This window comes from Amblyomma mixtum, chromosome 5 (assembly GCF_055824585.1).
Source record: "Amblyomma mixtum isolate Tamu chromosome 5, ASM5582458v1, whole genome shotgun sequence".
Taxonomy (NCBI): Eukaryota; Metazoa; Arthropoda; class Arachnida; order Ixodida; family Ixodidae; genus Amblyomma; species Amblyomma mixtum.
Window position 1 is genome coordinate 141,401,671 of NC_143016.1, and position 20,263 is coordinate 141,421,933.

Below are 20,263 nucleotides of genomic sequence, written 5' to 3' on the forward strand. Positions count from 1 at the left end.
CCCGCAATGCACTAGTTCCCTGCGATTAGCTTCCCCGCAACACACTCCCCTTAGTTGTGTTACTTTAACTAACAGGGGAGGGCGCTCGCGTGGCAGGGACACTAGTGCCACGGATGGCGTGTTTTGCTGTGCGCGCACGGGGGAGAGACGGTTCTCTTCTTCTCCGGACCGAGGAAGCACGCGGACTTGTCGCGCGCTGCTCCGGTCTTCGCCGGTGGGCGCGTCCTGGTCGGAACATGCTCCCGCCAGCCCATTCGTCCTGCCTCGGAGTGTTCCCTTGCCCTAGCGTGGGCGTACGTTCGCTCGTATCTGTGCTGGTGAGTCGGACATCCTCGATTCCTCAGTGTATTTTATTGCTAGCAGGCGTTATTGTTGTTATAACAATAAATGCCTTGTTTGTGTCAGCCAGTGTGTCGCTCCCTTGTTCCCGCAGAGAAAGGCCCGCCGTGGTCTCCGAGCGCTCGGTACCGCTCGCGACCACGGGGTGACGTCCGCGCGGTTCTGAACTGGGTCAGCCGCGGTTAAGCGGGGAGAACGTATTTATCTGCCCATATTAAACCGCATAACGATAAACTCAAATCAGACTATATGGGCGTAAAAAGAGAGTAAGCGGTCCTTTAGCGCCTTTTCTTTTAAGGGCACGTTTTTCTTCAGAAGCCCTGGGGTAGATTTCCATCACTGAAAATCCGAAATACTATGGTTGGAAACGCAAACAAATTTCTTCTTCCAAACAAGCTAAATTCTAGTAATTACAAAGATTATAACCGGGGTTTTACCCTTCTCTATTTGATAACCTCAAGACCTCCGGTGCCGCATATAAATGCCTCCTCCCGTTACTAACTGCATCTAGTTACTATGCATTGCGGTGGGAATATGCCGTCTTTCCATCGCGCAGCCAAATGAATGACGCGGACTGCCCAGACGGGGAGAGAACAAACCGTGTGACTGAGCAAGCATGCACATCGTTGTTCAGAGAAACACGTATTCCAACCAGCGATCTGGAACGCGTTTCCGTTCCTAGCTCCGCTAACCGAAAAGCGTGCTTCAACGGGCGATTTGGATTCAAATCCTGAGCTTTTAATGGTAGAGGTGGATTTTGTGTTCCTTTCAGGATTCATGGTTCTGCTCCGGATTGACTGGAATATGCCTCACGTTTCGCCCACTGCGATGGAAATGTTCACGTTGAAAGCTACACCGAGGAAGGAGGTTGTAACACAGAGGTGGCTGTTCCTAGCATGACTTAGGGGTCCTGGGTACAAGACCGAACGTTGTGCCTAACTAGCGAAGATAAGATTTCTGGGTCGGGATTGGTTGATGGGACGAATGTGCTGCGATTGTGAACTTGGCTGACACTTATGGCCACTAGATGGTGCCTCGTGCGCCAGCATTCGCCGCACGGCGGTGTGCTATTGTGAGGCACCCTGCGGCAATGCGAGTGGAAAAACGGTGGCTCAGAAGCAGGACGGTGATGTAAGGTTAGAAGTTCAAGATTAAAAAGTGCATCTAAAGAAAAACGGTGAACTTGTAGATAGTACCGTAATGTTCGACGTGCTGTTTAAACAAATATGAAGAGAAAAAAAAGCCGAGCACGGTGGCAACAGTCACCCTCAAGTTTCAAAAGGGATGCTACTTTCTTCCATCCATCCAACTTTATTGCACTACTTCACAATATGGAGGAATTAAGTTAGTGTGGCAGCTCAGTGGCCTTGGCGTTCTGTTGCTTATACTAAGGTCGCAGCCACATTTTGATGAAGGTTATATGCTAAAACACTCGTGTGCTGTGGGTTGTCAACACGTGCTGAAGACCACCAGGGGGGGTCTAAATAAATTCGGAGCCCGCTACTACGGCGTCCCTGGTAGTCCATATGTCGTTTCAGATCTGTACACCCCACAGCTGGCAAGTTGCTATTATTCCCAAGAAGAGCTATAATTACTCTCAAGGACGAACTGAAAAGGAACATCGGCCATGGTCTTCAAAATGAGGAATCATTCGTCGCAGCTGCTAAGTCACATGGTTACTCCCATTTTACCTAATTCTGTCTTAGAGCGCGTCATCCTCAAGTTACGCTGGTTATATCACTTGGAAGAGGTGGCTGTTCCTAGCATGGCGGAGCGGTCCTAGGTACAAGACCAAACGTTTTCCTTAACTTTCCAAGATAAGATGGCTGGGCCGGGATTGGTTGATGGGACGAATGTGCTGCGATTCCATTCTATATATGCACGCCCTTCGTGATTTCCTCAAGTGACGTGAAGTCCCTTCTGTCGCCGACATCGGCGAACGATAATTGGATTTGAGAGATTTACCATTACGCTTTGCGAGCCCTTTACGCTGGAGTCACTTGGCTCCGTGCGCTGGGATAGGATGTTTACGGCAACTGTTTCGACCTGTCGCAAAACGTCTTTCATCTTGAACAAGTGACGGCTCCCTGTGCTGTTCCATACAAAAACGCATTGATCTTGGGCCGGCAAAGCAGCGCAAAAAGGAGAATAGAGAGAGGGGGAAAAAAGAGTCCCCCGGTACTTTTACTTCAGTGGGCTTAATTTGCGTCTATGTTGTCTGTGACTGACACCATTTATTCATGCAAACCCAAAGAACAAAACAAAAGCGAAAAAGGAAGTTTTCGCTGTTGTAATTAACTGTGAACTACTTTTAAAGCACAGATTGAGTAAGAGAGATCTGCGCTACCAGCCGTGTATCATACTGACACATTTGCCTTAGATTATTTGCCAGGAGGCGCCAGCCACTGCACTTAAAGGTTCAATAAAGGACGTTCTGGAAAGCTACGTTATCGGTTTTATTTTGTTCTTTGGGTTTGTATGAATTGAATTCTAAAAGTGGAAGATATGTACTCTTATAACCTGTTAAGTAAGTTCAAGAATGCAATACAAGGAAAGTCTGAGACATTTCTGACCTTATCTAGACTACAAAAAACCAGAAATACCTATTCATTTCGCTATCAGACACCATGGCTCATTCCATTTTCCCATACAATGTACGGAAAACAACGACTAAAACACGCCACACCGCATGCGCTCAATGAACTGGACGAAAAACAAATAGACATTCTGCAAATGTCGCACAAGGAAATTTTCAAAATTTTTGTTTAACCTGTACCGCCGATTTCTTTCTGTTTTTACTCTTGTCTCAAGTGTCTATTTTGTTTATTGTTCTGCAGGTGACAATTGACTGCTCTTTTCAGACGACTGTTTTAACAATTTCTGTAAAACTATGTGCTGTGCAAGTGCTTGCTGCCGCGTGTGCCCTGCTTCCCAGTTCTGCAGTCTCGCAACATCCATGGATCTATACTTTTTCTTGTGATTTCTGGGACACCATCGCATTATGTTACAAGTTCGAGCAATTGGCGGAATAATGTGTAGTAGTACAGAACGCATGCTTGCCATGTTCCTCGTGCTGACTCATTCCCCCGTTTTGAGCCGTTTGAAAGAGTTGAAAGGAGATGAAAGCAGCAAACGAAGAATGAGGAGCACTATGTGCAATCTTTCCTAAGGCCAACAATAACAACACCTTGATGTGCGGGTAAGTGTCAATCTCGAAGGGCAAATGACGGGAACAAGAACATTGGTTCGTAATTTAAATTCCACTGACAAAGGCTCCATAAAACAGCATTTGCACTGATTAAAAGATTATCCCCGGAGCATTCCTTGAGTTTATCAGGCGTAACACGAAACGCCCTGGAAACTTTTGGCCAATGTTTACAGTGGAAAGAAAGAGAAATGGGTATGAAAATTGCGCGGTACCTTGACTACAGATGCTGAACATCAGAACGCACCCATACATAAGGACACTGCACGCCCCTCTCGACTACCAGATACATGTCGACACATTGGAGGCTGTCATGTATATGAGAGGCAGCGGGTTCAATGTCTCCGGTGCGGGTGGTGAAATATTACCCAAGGTGGCCTGCCCTAGACGGGCAGTCGCATATGCCCGTCTTCCTTCGCGCGGATTATATTTGGCAAAGTCACAATGTGTGAAGGAACGGCTTGTGGCAGACTGTAGCAACTCATTGAGTGGGCTGCTCTGACCATAAGCCGTGTGTGGAGCGAACCCGGCAACCATCCAATGCCATCGTTTTTTTCTTGCTGCAGATACAGCCGGACTAATTATGATGATCATTATCGATTATGATTATGTTATCATTACCGATTATGATTATGTTAAATCTAAGCTGCAACTGCTGCTGGTATAGTCACTAGATGTTCCCCCTAAGTGTGTACAGCGCTGTAAGTCGGTCACCTCCTTCCTGTCTATACTCCCTCACCAATGCGGCAAGGCACAGTGCAGGAAGATTAAAGGGGTTGTGAAAAGAGAAGGAAGCTACCCCGTTTTAATTTTTACGGCTTCCGTAAACATTAAACATGCTAATTCCGAAATATATAGGCTCAATATTGAGTCTGAATTTAATAAAGCCCGTTCAAAATCGCCGCCTCTTAGCGTTCATGAAACGACCCTGCGCCGCCGTCGGCCGGCACACGCATTACCCAACTACGTCATCTTAAGATCTTTAGAAACGTAGAGATATCTTCAGCTTTCGTTTGCCCTAAACTAATAGCTTTATGAAAAATCCACAAACAGAGACAGTTTTCCAATTATTTGCACACGTAATTGTACTTCGTTAAGCTGCAGCACGGGGTAATACATCAATCACTGACGTGGGACCAGTTTCGGTTTCGGTTCTGCTTTCCATCCTTTGTGGCTTCTCTATCAGCGGCTCGATATAGACTTCCTTACGTGAACCTATCTAGGAGATGTTTCTTGACAGCGGTTGTGTTAGTCAGAGCTGACCAAGGTCAGCCCATCTCGACGACTTTCTGTTTACATGAACTCGATATGAACGTACGAGTCAGCTATCGCGGCGCGCATCGGCTCCGCGCTTCTGTTCTTCGCTGCAGAAAAATGCTTTCCAGAAGCGTGATGAGGGTTAGGCATAATTTGCGGATAGGGCTGCGACTCAACCCACCCCTTGCGTTGGAGATGAGGACTCGAGTTCACGACCGGGTTCGGGAGGTTCACGGTCGGGGCTCCCGCAGGCAGAGGTGTTGCGGGCTATCGGCATGACTGCTACTTTCCGGGTGCGCAATGCTCCGTTGCGAACGTTGTAACAACTACCGACAGCAGCTCGCCGCCTGCGCCCAACCGATGTCAATGACAGGCCGCACGCGGAGCGTCGCACTGACAAGCGGCAGAATGCGAGCGCGCGGAGCGCCAGCGTCATAATGCCGTGCGGGCGCGTTTCTCGAGGGCGGCATGTCAGCCGCCGGCGTCACAAAAATACGCTAGTATTATTTGTTTATGTTCATAACAAGCTCCGGGAGAGATTAATGCCAAAAATGAGTCATTTTTGAAGATCATTGGCCAATGCCGAGTTGCTGGCAGTATTTAATACTGCGATACAAGCAAATTTCATCCCATGTGTGACGTAGTGCAAGTCATGCACACGCGCCTAGCCGGACAGAAGCCGCCCCCATTTCTGTTATCTAACCGCTTTCCTATATAACCGCTCGCCTTCTTGAATAAAGCGTCATTCATGCACCATGCTTCGTCGTGTCCACATGGTGTCAGAAGTGGCCGGTTAGCGACCGCGCAACGCAACCGGGCAACGTAACCGACGGCAGAAGCACGGCAATCCGGGAGGCCCGGGTAATTGCATCGGACCAGAGCCATGACAGACGCCGAGCAGCACCGCGCCCAGCCTGCCGCCCCCGTCACTTCGCTGCTGCCACCACCGAAGGCCCTGGATACAACGGGAGATGTCTGGCATAGCTGGGAAGCATGGAGGCAAGAGTTCGAGCTCTTCTCAACTGCAACCTACCTGGACCAACAACCGAAAGAGGTACAGGCAGCAACCTTTCTCATCAGTATTGGAGAAGACGCACGCAAAACGTACAGCACTTTCGTATTTGATGCTGGAGAGGATAAAAGCCACATTGCTGTACTGAAGCGAAAGTTTGAAGCGTTCTACAAACCAGCACTAAACCTAGCTTATCACGAGTTTCGATTTGGAAAGCGTGACCAGAAGGAAGACGAACATTTTAACGATTGGTTAACAGAGCTGCGTGTACTAGCAAAAAGCTGTGAATTCGGCGAGCTGGAAGAACGCATGCTAAGAAGCAGAATCATTCTGGGAATGAGAGACAAGAAACTTCAAGAAACGCTTCTTTCAGAAAATGCTTCCTTGGCCAAAACTGTTGAAATGTGTCGAGCTCGGGAACACGGCGAAGAGCAAAGTGAAGAAATACACTCCAGCAAGAAGCGTCAAGTGGAGGTTAATGCAGTCCATCAAATGCAAAGTCGCTGTAACAAATGTGCTCGCGTTCACAACAGTGAATCATGCCCTGCAAAGGGACGCACGTGCTTAAAATGTGGCAAAAGAAATCATTTTGCAGCTGCGTGCGAAACGAAGAACGCTAACCTCTGCGTGAAAGAGCAAAAAGTGGCGTCACTAGAAGCGCATTCAGACGGACAAGCAGATAATTTCTGGTTGGCAACTTTATCGCCAAGCAGCAAGAAAGACGACCGCAGGACTGCAATCGTGAAAATAGAAAAAACGCCAGTTGCCTGCAAGCTTGATACAGGAGCCAATTGCTCGGTCATATCACGCAGCCAGCTGCAAACGATAACTCAAAAGAAACCCGAAAACTGCGCTGTCGTGCTGAACACATTTTTTGGTTTTCAGAAAAAAGCAACGAAACGTAGTCACCTTCATGTGACCGGACCCGAGGGAACACTTGAAACGACATTCTTCGTAATGGAAGACGACGTACCCGTGACTCTTAGCGGCTCAGTCGCCGAGAAGCTGGGTTTGATTCGCCGAATTGCTTCACTGGAGCACCAAGAGATGTACGACGTAGTCAAGCCGTATGAAGACGTCTTCTCCGGATTAGGCGAGCTCAAGGGTGTCGTCTACCACGTGAAGCTCAAGCCAGGTTCCCGAGGAGTGGTCAAAGCAGCACGCCGGATTCCGTTCGCAGTCGAGGACAGAGTAAAAGCGGAACTGGACCGTATGGAAGCAGCCGGAGTAGTTTCCAAGGTGACCGAGCCAACCGAGTGGTCCAGCCACATGGTTACCGTCATAAAGAACGACAAGGTACGCATATGTCTCGATCCATCTGATTTGAACAAAGCGCTGCTGAGGGAACATAATCCTATGCCAACGCTAGAAGACATTGCACCGTCTCTGTGTGGAGCACAATACTTTTCGACTTTGGATGCCGCTACGGGATTTTGGCAGATAAAACTGGATGAGGAAAGCTCCAAAATTTGCACAATGAGCACTCCGTACGGTCGTTACAGGTTCCTACGTATGCCTTTCGGCATTTCTTCGGCTCCCGAAATATTTCAGCGCGCCATGCACAAAGTACTAGAAGGTCTCACTGGCACAGCAGTCGTAATGAACGACATTCTAGTCTGGGGTGGCACTAAAGAAGAGCATGACGCAAATCTTGTCAATGTGCTGACAAGATGTCAGGAGCACAACTTGAAATTGAACAAAAAAAAGTGTAACTTCTTGCAGGAATCCGTCAAGTACCTAGGCCACGTGTTAACGCGCGACGGGTTGAGCCTGGATCCAGGGAGACTGGAAGATATTTTTCACGTGCAGGCCCCTTGCAACCGGAAAGAGCTACAGACATTCTTGGGTATGGTGAACTTCGTTTCCCGCTTCATTCCTAATATGTCAACGTTCACAGCATCGCTCCGAGAACTTTTGAAAAAGAATGCTGCATGGGTTTGGGAAGACAGACATCAAAAAAGCTTTGAAGCACTGCGCGAAGCACTAGCAACGGCTCCAATATTGGCATATTACCAGAAGGGCAAACCAATCACCCTATCTGTAGGCGCCAGCCAAAACGGAATTGGCGCTGTGATAATGCAGGATGGACACCCCTTAGCTTACTCATCTCGCTCGCTGACAGAAGCGCAGCAAAGGTACGCGCAGATAGAGAAAGAGATGCTAGCAATCGTCCACGGCTGTGAAAAATTCAAGGACTACATTTTCGGGCAGCCAGAAGTCATTGTGGAATCTGATCACAAGCCGCTCGAAATGATTTTCAAGAAGCCATTATGCCAGTGCCCTCTCTGCCTGCAGCGTATGCGTCTAAACCTGCAAAAATACCATATAAATGTCAAGTATTCTCCGCGAAAACAACCGTTCATCGCTGACGCGTTATCACGTTTTCCTAATAAAGCACAGCTCGTAGAACATTGCGCGCATTTCCACGTTAACACTATCGCTTGTCTTCAAGCTTCAGACAGGCGCCTGGAGCAAGTTCTGCGGGAGACGGACCGTGACCCAAGCATGGTGAAACTTCGCCAGTATGCAAGCACAGCGTGGCCCATTGACAAGGCTGACGTCACTCCCGAGCTACGCAGCTACTGGAGCTTCCGCGACGAGCTGCATACTAAATCCGGCCTTGTGTTCCGGAGCAATCGCCTTATCATTCCTGCCAGACTGCGCAGTGAGGTACTGGCTCCTCTTCATGCTGCGCACACAGGAGCAGAAAAAATGAAGGCACGCGCCCGAACCGTTGTCTTCTGGCCAAGTATAAACAGCGATATTGAAGAAGTCGCTCAACGCTGTCAAACATGCCAAAAGTACAAATCAAGAAATGCGCGACTACCGCTGTTAAGTCACGAGATACCAACTCTGCCCTGGGAGTCAGTAGGAGCTGATATTTGTCATCACAACGGTGCCGAGTACTTAGTTGTTGTTGACTTCTACTCTTTCTTTTTTGAAATCAGGCTTGTGCAAGCGCCGTCAGCCAACAAGGTTATTGCAGCATGCAATGACATCTTCGCAACACATGGCTACCCAAGGCGACTTTGCACAGACAACGGACCACCCTTCAGTAGCCAACAGTTCAAGGATTACGCCGATAAGATTGGCCTGCAACACGTCCGGTCTAGTCCCTACTATCCCCGCTCGAATGGAATGGCAGAAAGAGCAGTACAGGAAGCTAAGAAGCTGTTAAGGCGGTTCCGTTTCGGCAGCACTGAGTTTTGTGCCGCATTACTTGAGTGTCGAAATTCACCTCGTGACTCTTCTCTGAAGTCCCCTGTGCAGAGGCTCATGGGCCGACAGACAAGAACTCTGCTTCCTGTACCAGCCAGCCACCTACAGCCACAAACAGTGCCACCCAAGACCGTGCGACGAAGGCTAGAAGACATCAGGAGCAAGCAACGCTGCTTCTACAACAGAGGTACACGGCCTCTTCCAGAGCTTCGCACTGGCTCGACCGCAACTATGTACAACGTGCCCTCAAGATCGTGGTCCCCTGTCATGGTCGTACAGCGGGCTGAGACTCCTCGGGCCTACATCGTCAAAACGGAAGAGGGTCAACAGATTCAGCGCACAAGAGAACACCTCAATCCGGCTCCTCCTCCCTCGTCTCCAGACCACGAGACTCCCGCGCCGCTGCCAGCTGTGGGAGTCCCAGACACTACAGGGACATCCGAATCTACACAACTCCGCAGGAGTGAACGGAAGCGCCAACCACCACGAAGATACCCGGCGCCTGAGTTCTAAAACTCTGCTTGTTTCGACGATAAAAAAAAAAGAGAGAGAGGGGAGATGTGACGTAGTGCAAGTCATGCACACGCGCCTAGCCGGACAGAAGCCGCCCCCATTTCTGTTATCTAACCGCTTTCCTATATAACCGCTCGCCTTCTTGAATAAAGCGTCATTCATGCACCATGCTTCGTCGTGTCCACACCATGGCCGCTTTATTTGCTGCCTGGTCGCCGCTCGCATAGCTAGCTCCGCTTTTGAGGGCATCGCGGAAATCGAGCATATCTTTATTTTATTATGGGACAGGTTCCGAAGTAAAGGGGTGAGGAGATTAGTACCTTTTACAGCGCTGACCAGTTCAGAAGCTTTCTCAGCTGCGGTATCGATGCGAAACCAGGTAGGCTTAGCGACGCCCAGGGCCGTCGGGGAGCCTCGTAGTTCATCGCCGGGCGCGCCAGTAGGCGACGTCGTTGCTCAACGCTCGACATGTTGTCATTGCTCGAATATAGCAGGCAGCCTTTCTGATAGCATGGCTGTTTTGTCTTTTCTGGTCCGAATGTGAAATACATCGAGCCTGCAGACCGGCCGGCAAGCCTGGATCCCGTTCGCTGGCGTCATAATAGTGAGCTAAAGATTGTTCTTAACGGAAGTAATAAACTCTAGGAGCAAGAATTGTGGAAAATAGATCATTTTTGAGGATTGGTGAGCAATGCCGAGTTGCTGGTAGAAACAGGAACTGTAATACGAGCAATTTTCTTGCCACAACCGCCGCTCAGCTGCCGTTGCCCGGTCGTTGCGGTGCGGCTCGCACGCGTGGCGTCCGCCAGCTCCGCTGCTGAGCGCACCGCAAAAATGACCGTATTTCTTGTTGTGAGACGATGCTGTTGGCAGCAAAGGGATGCCAAGCGCAGGCATTTTATTATAACTCAGGTTACTTCTGAAGCGCTCTCCACTGCGGCTTGAATGGGAAATAGGCCTAGCGAAGACCAGGGCAGTAGGTTGCCCGGCGCGCCCGCGTCCAGCGCCGTGCCGAAGGCGCGCAACATGGGCAGGTATGCTTTGTCGCCGCTATTTTGTCTTTTCTGGTGGGAACTTGAGTAGCCGAGCAGCGCGCAGACGCTGGTGTGCGGTGGCAAAGTGTACACCGGATCTGGGCTGGGCTTGAGTCTAGCGGCGCAAACATGCTTGCCGCTCCGTGTGTCCCTGCTTGCGGTAGGCGGCAGTTGGCAAGTGGCGACTGGTGGGGCACGCCGGCCAAGTTTACGCACATGTGCCAGCGTAACAGCTAGCAGACTCCGTTCTGAGGATGTGACGGTGCAGCCTGGCGTGACGTCATTGTGACGCCACATTCGTGTCAATATAGTGCTGTGACTTCGGTCAACTATGGCTCAACAGGCCTCGCTAAGCGGCCATGTTGTGTTGACGACAGAAGCCTCTCATTGGCTTCTTAAGATGACGTTTGCTGTGAGTTGAGGGGGACGCACTCTGGGAAACCAAAATTTAGTTTTTTTCGCTATTCAATCAACCCGGACGATAAAACGAACCAAGGTATACTATAGTATGAAGGGTCGGAATTCCAAATACACGCGTCGTTCAAAATTTTCGGAAAATATTTCACTACCCCTTTAAGTTAGCGCGCCGACCAGGAGGGGTTGCTGCGTCGTAGCAGCGGTTAAATCGGGCTAAATCACGCCGCGAAGCGCGGCGTCTGCGTTCACATACTCAGCGGGCGGGCTTACGTCTTCTCACATGTAAGCAGTCTTAAGTGTCTCTGCCTACTTTTTTTCTTCGCTACATACACTTTTTCCCCCGATGTAAAAAATTCGCTTTAATAAAGCCGTAATATAGAAACCAAAGCGTATGTGCAGGGCCATCCATTCTTAACGCGAACATGCGAGTATGTGGCCACGCTCTTCGGAGCGCCAGTACGTCCGTCCGGGCCGTGCAATTGAAGTGGCACATAATGCGAAGTATAACATCAAGCTCCTCATCTGCGCACGCCTCTTTGCTTCGATGCACGGTCGTGTGGAACGCGCATGGGCGGTCCGAAGAGCGCCGCTGTGCACTTGCATGCTCACTCTACGAGTGGATCACCGTGTACATACAATTAACAACCGACAACTAAGATAAACGAGTGCCTCACTTTATTTCACAGAGCTGATGGTACTGATCATATTTCAAGCATTAATTAAACGTTATCACTGTCTTCAAAAGTGGATGCATTTTACAGTCAAATGGGCCTCCTGGTAGTACATCATCTGCTGCACAGAGTAGATGTGACTAATCAGCTTCTCCACTTTACTAGGTTTGCCTTGCGGATGTGCGCGTCAATATGAACAATCTTCTTGAAGCCGCAATGCAGGCGACATATTGCGATAGCGCGAGGAGCGCGGGCATGGAGGTACCCGAATTGCACGTGCAAGAAACGCGAGTGCAAAAAAAGCGTGTGGACCGCAGCGCGCGGAGCAATGGACATCTAAATTTTTAAATTTCTTCTAACGGTGGAGCTGCACACCAGGCTCAGCAGCGCCACTCGCGATGCTTTGGGAGGCATTGCACATAGCATGGTCAATGCCATTCATATCACAAAAACATGGCAAGTGGGTGCTAGCAGTGCACCGCTCGCTGTCCATAGAAATGAATGTTCGTTTCTCGATATGTTGAGAAATTTTCGGCCCATGTGCATTCATTGCATTTCATATCTTGTCTCGCGGGGCAGTGTACAAGTACAGAGGGCAAAATACATGCCTAGAAGAAACAAACTATGTGTTCCTCAGCCCCCAAAGCCGAAGCGACCAAGCAGGCAAAAATGACGATGAAATTCTGAGTTTAACTGCATGTGTTTACATCCAGACCGTTTTATCCGAATATTATCGCTAGTTATCGCGTGTTCAGCCCGAAACACACCCATAACGTGTTCTAGACATACGTTTTGCCTTGTGTACTTCGCCCTAATGAGGATATAATCACTCGTTTCTGTTAAGAGTAAACACTTGCAAATTCCGCATGTGGTGTTGTTTTTCTTCTCTTTGTGGTGTCTTTTTTCTGCTCACTGTATTTTACAGACCCAACAGACTCCAAAAAGGGGCATTGAGTAAGCATATCAAAGCTTGACCGGAATATAGTTGTGCATAATTTCTATAAAAATATTCATACTACGAACACACTGATAAAACTAAGTAATTATTGTGCAGGATAGAATGCAGAAACGAAGCAAATATTGAGAAGGGATCATGCAATGTGATGCGACATTATCTGCTTTAGCAGGTTCGATTTTGCCAACAGCTTTTTCATTTCCGCTCTTGAATCGGATTTTCCAGGGGACCATTAGCTTTGTTATTCGAGCTGCTGTTGCTCCAGCTGCCGTCGGTGCCCGGGTTCCGTGTCGTAGCTCAGGTGAGCAGCATGTTTCAGGTGTGCACTGAGGAGTGAGACTGTTACTGCGTCTTTCTGTTTCTCAATTAAGGCTCATTTTCGCTTAGTGGCGGTCGCAAGCTTAAGAAGTGCATACGAACGGATGCAAAATGACGCTTACGGCAGCCAGAGAACAGCGCGAGAGGCTGCCGGTTAAAGACGCGTCGCCACTGGCTGCGGCGATGCCCGAGTGCTCTCTTACAGCTGGAAGCTGAGCTAATTTTTGTGCGCCTCCGTTGTCTCGAATTGCGCTTGCTAGTGCAAGTACGGTAAATTTTAAGGCGAAAGCCTTTAAGCGCTCATACCCACGGCGATGACTATGTTCGTCCGTCCATTACATATGAAGTGAAAGTCGTAACTAGTCATTACTAGTCACAAGTCATGACTAAGTAGTCATCAACCAGTCATGAATAGTTAGTCACGACTAGTTATTCATGAGTCAGGACTGATCAGTCATGACTAGTTAGTTGTTTACCAGTCATGACTAGTCTTTCACTACTGGTTAGCCATTACGAACTAGTCATGACTAACTAGTCGTTAAGCACTCGTGTCTAACTAGTCATGACTGAATAGTCATGACAACTCAGTCACGTTACCTAAATAATCATGACCAACTACTCATTAACCTGTCGTGACTAGTTAGTCATCACTGGTTTGTCTTTAACCAGCCAACACTAATTAGAAATTAACCAGTTAGGAGTAGTTCGTCAACTAATTAGTCATGAGTCGCCATTAATTAACTAGCCATTAACTAATCAATTATGACTAGTTAATCATTATCCAATCACAACTAGTTGGTCATTGGTCATGACTAGCCAATTCAAGTCGCCCCATAGCCGCCTCGTGTGTGCCTACGGCCGTCGTCTCGGTGGTGGCGGGACTTTCCCCTCGCGCCCTTCTGGGTCGTCGTGGCACAAAAGGATCTGCTCAACGAAAAATGTTGCGACTTCCGCCGCTGTACGGCTTGGAAGAGCGTTTGCTTAGGCTTAGCGGGTCAAGTAGTCGATTGCCAGAATGATCAAGCTGTTTACCGATGTTGACGTTCCGAAGGGGTCGAGGAGATCCAATTCAGTTTTTTGGAAGGATTTGCTCGGTGGTGGTACGGGCTTCAATAGCATAGCTGGCCTGGTCGGCGCCGTGTTTCGTCGTTGAAACTGACGGCATGTTTTGCATACCGTGCAACATCGGCACAGATTCGTGGCAACTAATATTTAACTTGAAAGCGGCATAGGTTGAGGGTAAACCAGAGACTTCAAGCTGTTTGGTTAGTCTTGCGGAGCTCACAGAATTTCTTACCGTAAGCTGTTTGGAACGATGAGGAGGTACGTGGTCTTGTTAGGCGGAACATCTACACAAGGACACCATTTTGTAGACAGAAAGAGAAGAGATCACGCTTGGGCGCAGCTGGGTATGAAAAAGCATTGCCTTCCAGATAGTTGACGAAACGCTGTAGTTGAGGTTCCGAGTGGTGGTGTTGCGCATAGTCGGTGGTGCTTATAGGTACTGAAAAGGCGTCGTCCTCGTCCTCTTGAGCCAGTTTCTCATGGTACTGAGATAGAGAGTCAACATCGGTGTGCTTTCGTCTAGATTTTCAAATGAGGTGGCGTCCATCGAGGGAGGTGGCCGGTGGTGTTAATTCAAATTGGCAAGCCAGCATTGTGCGTGGAGATCTCTGACCACCTGGAATGGTCGTTCGTAAAGGTACGAGTGGAATTTTTACGGGGACCAGATGATGGCGATCGAGCACTCCGCAGTCGTCGAATAGTTATCTTCTTCCTTGGACATGAAACGGCTAGTGTACGTGATGACTTTCTCCAGGCTGTATTTTAAAGCGGTAGCGTTAAGCAGCTAGCGTCGCATAAAATCCGGCGTCGTTGTTGTTGACCGTGAGCAAAAATCCAGAAAAAATGTTCAGAGAAGAAACCTAGGTGGCAGGTGGGCCACCTAGGTCGCGTGACACTCCGGTCTCATCACAACCTACTCGCTGTATTGTGAGGAAACTGCCCACCTTAGCAGGTGCCAGGCAAATTAATTATTGGTCGCTCGGGGAGAGCCACCTGGGTCACAGAAAGTCGAACAGGTGGCAGCACCTGGCATGGCAGGGCAGTGGCGCACAACTTAACCGCTGTGTCTTCGTGCCAAGAGTAGAATTAGGGCTACCAGCAGTTTATAAATGTAAAGCAGACGATTGCCATTTCTACATATTGTCACGACCAGAGGAGCCGTGAAGGTAGACGTCGGGGAGAACCCAAGACCGGGAGCCTTCTTTTTAATTATCGAGCCAGCTTCCACGACACAGAACAGAACAGCGCGCCACGAGAGCCCACCGCCGCTTCGTCGTCGTCTTCGACTCAGCGCGGAGGCCGCGCGGCGTGTTAGGCGCGTGGCATTATTCCCCCCCGCGAAAGCAAACATCGTCTCGATGTGGAATGGGATATGTACAGTGAGGGGAGGACTGGGGGTGAGGTGAACTATACAGTGCGCGCTAGATGACATGCAGGAGAGTCAAGTTCACACGTGGGGTAAGGGGAAAAGGTACGAAACAGCGTGAACACAGCGCTCAGTCACGCGAAAAGTACGGCTTTAAGCGCACTACATGCACGATTTCAGGCCGTTGACGCTGAGGGCCGACGACCACAGTTCCATGGGGGACAACTTCGTAGTTGACGCTGTTCAGGCGGCGCAGGACCTTGTACGGGCCAAAATACCTGTTTAAAAGCTTTTCGCACAATCCCTTGCGGCGCACTGGTGTCCACACCCACACGTGGTCGCCCGGCTCGTAGTGCACGTCCCTGTGCCGAAGGTTATAGTGTCGGGCATCGGCGCATTGCTGGTCCTTGATGTGCAAGCGGGCCAGCTGACGGGCCTGCTCTGCTTGCTCCACGAAGTGGCCAGCTTCAGGGGGAAGCTCTGCGTCGCCGTACGGCAGCATGGCGTCTAGCATCATGCGGACCTCTCTGCCATACACGAGACGGAACGGGGTGAACTGGGTGGTTTCCTGCGTCGCGGTATTATATGCGAAGGTGACGTACGGCAAGACCTCATCCCAGGTTTTGTGTTCAACGTCGACGTACATCGAGATCATGTCCGCCAATGTTTTGTTGAGCCGTTCCGTTAGACCATTTGTTTGGGGATGATACGCTGTTGTTGGTCGATGAGCAGTACGGCTAAGCGCTAAGATGTCACGTAGGACTCGGGCTGTAAACGCCTTGCCTCGGTCAGTAATGATGGCCGATGGGGCGCCGTGTCTAAGCACGATGTCGTGCATAAAGAAGTGGGCAACTTCGGCGGCAGTACCTCGCGCAAGGGCCTTCGTTTCAGCGTAGCGGGTCAAGTAGTCTGTGGCGACTACGATCCACTTGTGGCCGGAAGACGAGAGAGGAAATGGCCCCAGAAGGTCCATGCCGACTTTGTCGAATGGTATTTGTGGCGGCTCGATGCACTGAAGCAGCCCAGGGGGCTTGAGCGCGAGTTTTTTTCGCCGCTGGCATTGCCGGCATGTCCGGACATAATGCTTGACACTTGAAGTTAGGTTGGGCCAGTAATAGTTCTGCCGGATTCGGGATAAGGTGCGGGTAACTCCAAGGTGGCCGGAAGTCGGTTCATCATGGCAGGCAAGGAGGACTTCATCCCGCAGATCAGACGGTATGACGAGCAGGTAAGTTGTCGGACTTGAAGTAGAGTTCTTTTTATAAAGCACCCCTCTCCGCAGGCAGAACGACGATAGTCCACGAGCTAGGTTTCGTGGTATTTCATGGCACCCACCTTCGAGATGTTCGATGAGCAGACGGAGCTCGGCGTCGGCACGCTGTCTGGAAACGAGCTCAGATGTGCTGACCGCTCCAAGGAAGCTATCATCGTCGGTGGTGTCTTGCGGAGGAGGTTCGACGGGAGCACGTGACAAGGTATCAGCGTCGGTGTGTTTCCGGCCTGACTTGTAGGTGACGGTGAAATCGAATTCCTGCAGGCGTAATGCCCAACGTGCTAGGCGGCCGCAAGGGTCCTTTAAATTTTTCAGCCAGCACAGCGAGTGGTGGTCGGTGACGATACGAAACGGTCTGCCATAGAGGTATGGGCGGAACTTGGCGGCGGCCCAGACTACCGCTAAACATTCTTTTTCCGTGGTAGAGTAGTTCAACTCAGCACGCGACAGTGCGCGGCTAGCGTAGGCAATTACTTTGTCGACACCGTTTTGCCGCTGAACTAGAACGGCGCCAAGACCGACGTTGCTCGCATCCGTGTGCACCTCCGTGTCGGCATCTTCGTCGAAATGTGCCAGGATGGGCGGTGATTGGAGTAGGCGTCGTAACTCGTCGAAGGCAGTCTGTTGTTCGTTGCCCCAGGAAAATGACGTGAAATCACGGGTTAGGAGCGTCAGAGGGCTGGCGAGCTGGGCGAAGTTTCTAATGAAGCGGCGATAATAGGAGCACAGGCCCAGAAAACGTCGGACAGCTTTTTTGTGGGAGGGGACCGGAAAGGCAGCAACGGCAGCAAGCTTCTCTGGGTCAGCGCGGATTCCGTCAGCACTAATGACGTGCCCGAGGAACTTCAATTCGGTGAACCCAAAGTGGCATTTTTCTGGTTTGAGGGAGAGGTTGGCGGATCGAACGGCTTTGAGGACAGTCCTGAGGCGGTGCAGATGTTCCGTGAACGTTGCGGAAAAAATGATGACATCGTCAAGATAAACAAGACAGGTCTGCCACTTCAAACCGGTGAGAACGGTGTCCATCATTCTTTGGAACGTGGCAGGAGCACAGCAGAGCCCGAATGGGAGGACGCGAAATTCATACAGCCCGTCCGGTGTAATGAAGGCGGTTTTCTCACGGTCCCTCTCATCAACTTCTATCTGCCAATAACCACTTCTGAGGTCGACCGAAGAGAAGTACTTGGCTTGACGAAGTCGGTCGAGTGAGTCGTCGATACGCGGGAGCGGGTACACGTCTTTCTTGGTCACACTGTTCAGCTTCCTGTAGTCGACGCAGAACCGTAGTGTCCCGTCTTTCTTTCTCACGAGGACGACAGGAGACGACCACGGACTGCTTGACGGTTGGATGACGCCGTCTGTGAGCATCTCTTCGACCTGTGTTTGAATAGCATCTCGCTCACGAGGGGACACACGATAGGGCTGCTGATGGATGGGTCGGGCTCCTTCATGCGCGATAATGCGGTGTTTAACTATCGACGTTTGGCGCACTTTGGACGACGACGTGAAACACGCACCAAACTCCCGCAAGAGGTGCTGGAGTTGCCTCTTTTCAGTGGGTGGAAGGTAAGGATTTATGTCTACGCTGGTGACCGCTTCGGCGTCAGCTCCAGGTGTGTCCTCCGCACAAGCAAAGCATTCGGCCACTTCCTGAACATGGTCGACGTAAGCGATGGCAGTGCCACGGAACAGATATCGATGTTCATTGCAGAAGTTGGTGACAAGGACCTCTGTACAACCGTCATGAAAGGATCCAAGGCCCCGTGCCACCGCAACCCCCTTAGTGAGTACGAGGGAGACATTAGGCTCGACAACCCGGAGTCCCCTATGTGGCTCGTCGCAGGTAACTCTCGCGAGAATGCTGGCACGTGGTGGCACCGTAACGTTATCGTCGGCGACTCGCAGGGCGGACCGAGAACCCTGGTGCGCAGGTTCTTCTGTGGCCATTGCGGTAGAAAACGTCACCAAGCGGTTCGGGAGGTCTATGATCGCACCGTGCTCGCAATGGCAATATTTTAGAATTAAGCCATTGCGCTATCGCTTCGTACCCTCAAGGTGGAACTTTACGAACTCCTGTAATTCTTTTAAACGAGGATGGCGCCTACGCCCACGCTGAGGAATTGGAGTCTCAGCGTTCTAATCAAAGTGCCGGAGGACCAGAGGGGACAGTAAACGATGCTGAAGTTCCTGGAACGCTAGCGCTTGCGCCGCTTCTCACTTGAATGGTATGCGTACCTTTGTGATCTGGCTGAGAGGTTGTTGTGATGCGGGAAATAATCCTGACAAATCGTTAGTAATGCGCGCACAATCGGAACAATCCGCGCATAGCTTTCTTAACAGTCGGGGGCAGTAACTATGCAATATGAGCTGCTTATGAAGAGGCTCTTCTCCACTTTCAAGCTTACTGCGGACGACTTAACTGCTTCAGGCATTGCTCGAAGCAATTGCAGGTGGTAATCAAAGTTGGACGTGTAGACAACGACGTCATCAAAGTTTACTAGACAAATGCGCCACTTCAGACCTGCCAATACTGTATCCATTACCCGTTAGAATGTTGCTGGCGTGGAACAGACCCCAGATGGCCTCACCTTGAACTCGAAAAGGCTATCCAATGGGATACAGAGCTTCAAAGAGCGTCACGAGGGACACTCTCACAGACGTCTCTCCGACACTCTTTGACCAATGTTCATCGATCTGGGCTTGGAATAAACACGTCTGCACTTGATGCAACTGTCTCGGTTACCATCCCGCTCCTCATCTTGGAACATCACAGCCGAACGTTACTTGCCCCGGCGACCGTGCCAGACAGCACGCGCCAACTATCGGCGCCCATTCCTACAAACGTCCTACGTTCCGGGATGCTGCGCCAGCATAGCCCTTCTCTATTCGGTGGCACCGACAACCAGGACGTTGACGACTGGCTGGCCTCCTTCGAGAGCGTCAGCAGTTACAATCAGTGGGACCATTCCGTTAAACTGAGCAACGTACTCTTCTACCTCACGGAGGTTGCCATCCTATGGTGTCGCAACCACGAAGCCGACTCTTCCACCTGGTCCTCCTTTAAGAACTTCGCCGAGAAAGTCGGCCGCCTCGGTGTCCGGAAACTCTGCGCCGAGCATCCTCTTCGTGCTCGAGCACAGCTACCGGCCGAAGCATTCAGTACCTACATCGAAGATATCGTTCACTTATGCAAGCGTGTCAGCCATCAATGACCGAGACTGAGAGAGTTAACCATAGCCTTAATAGGGATCACTAATGATGCTTTCCAGATGGGCCTTAGCGAAGAACCACAGCTCCGACGCTGCTGCCATCCAGCAATGCTACAGCTACAACGAGTTACGAAAGCAACGCGCTTCTAGGTGCCAGTCCGGTGTGCCTGCCGGGGATCTTCCTGGCTTGGCCCTCTGTGCATCGTCCCTGTTCAAGCAGCGCGACAAAGGAATTTATCCCGGAAAAAGTCGCTCGCCAGCTTACTTTGCTGCTTCACGTTCAATACCACGTTTGTCCTACTCTGGACCTAGCGTCGCCTATCGCACCGACTATATGCCGTGCTCTTCAGGAGCAGGTGGCTGGAGTCCCACCATCTAGCCTGCCGCTTCCTCCTATAGTAGCACCTCTC

At 50.4% G+C, this 20,263-nt stretch overlaps 1 protein-coding gene across 1 annotated transcript; it reads left to right on the forward strand.

Moving 5' to 3' along the window:
* Positions 1 to 5,536: 5,536 nt before the first annotated feature.
* Positions 5,537 to 9,671, forward strand: LOC149343917 (uncharacterized). Its single transcript, XM_089542525.1, has 2 exons — positions 5,537 to 5,855; positions 8,762 to 9,671. Exons 1-2 carry the CDS (start codon positions 5,773 to 5,775, stop codon positions 9,543 to 9,545), a joined length of 867 nt encoding a protein of 288 aa, XP_089398651.1. The 5' UTR covers positions 5,537 to 5,772; the 3' UTR covers positions 9,546 to 9,671.
* Positions 9,672 to 20,263: the final 10,592 nt, after the last annotated feature.

Excerpts from the sequence above, each read along its gene's own strand:
- LOC149343917 (XM_089542525.1), top strand. The coding sequence starts at position 5,773 with ATGTCTGGCATAGCTGGGAAGCATGGAGGCAAGAGTTCGAGCTCTTCT. Across the intron at positions 5,856-8,761 it reads TGGACCAACAACCGAAAGAG|GCTTGTGCAAGCGCCGTCAG; the intron begins GTACAGGCAGCA and ends TTTTGAAATCAG.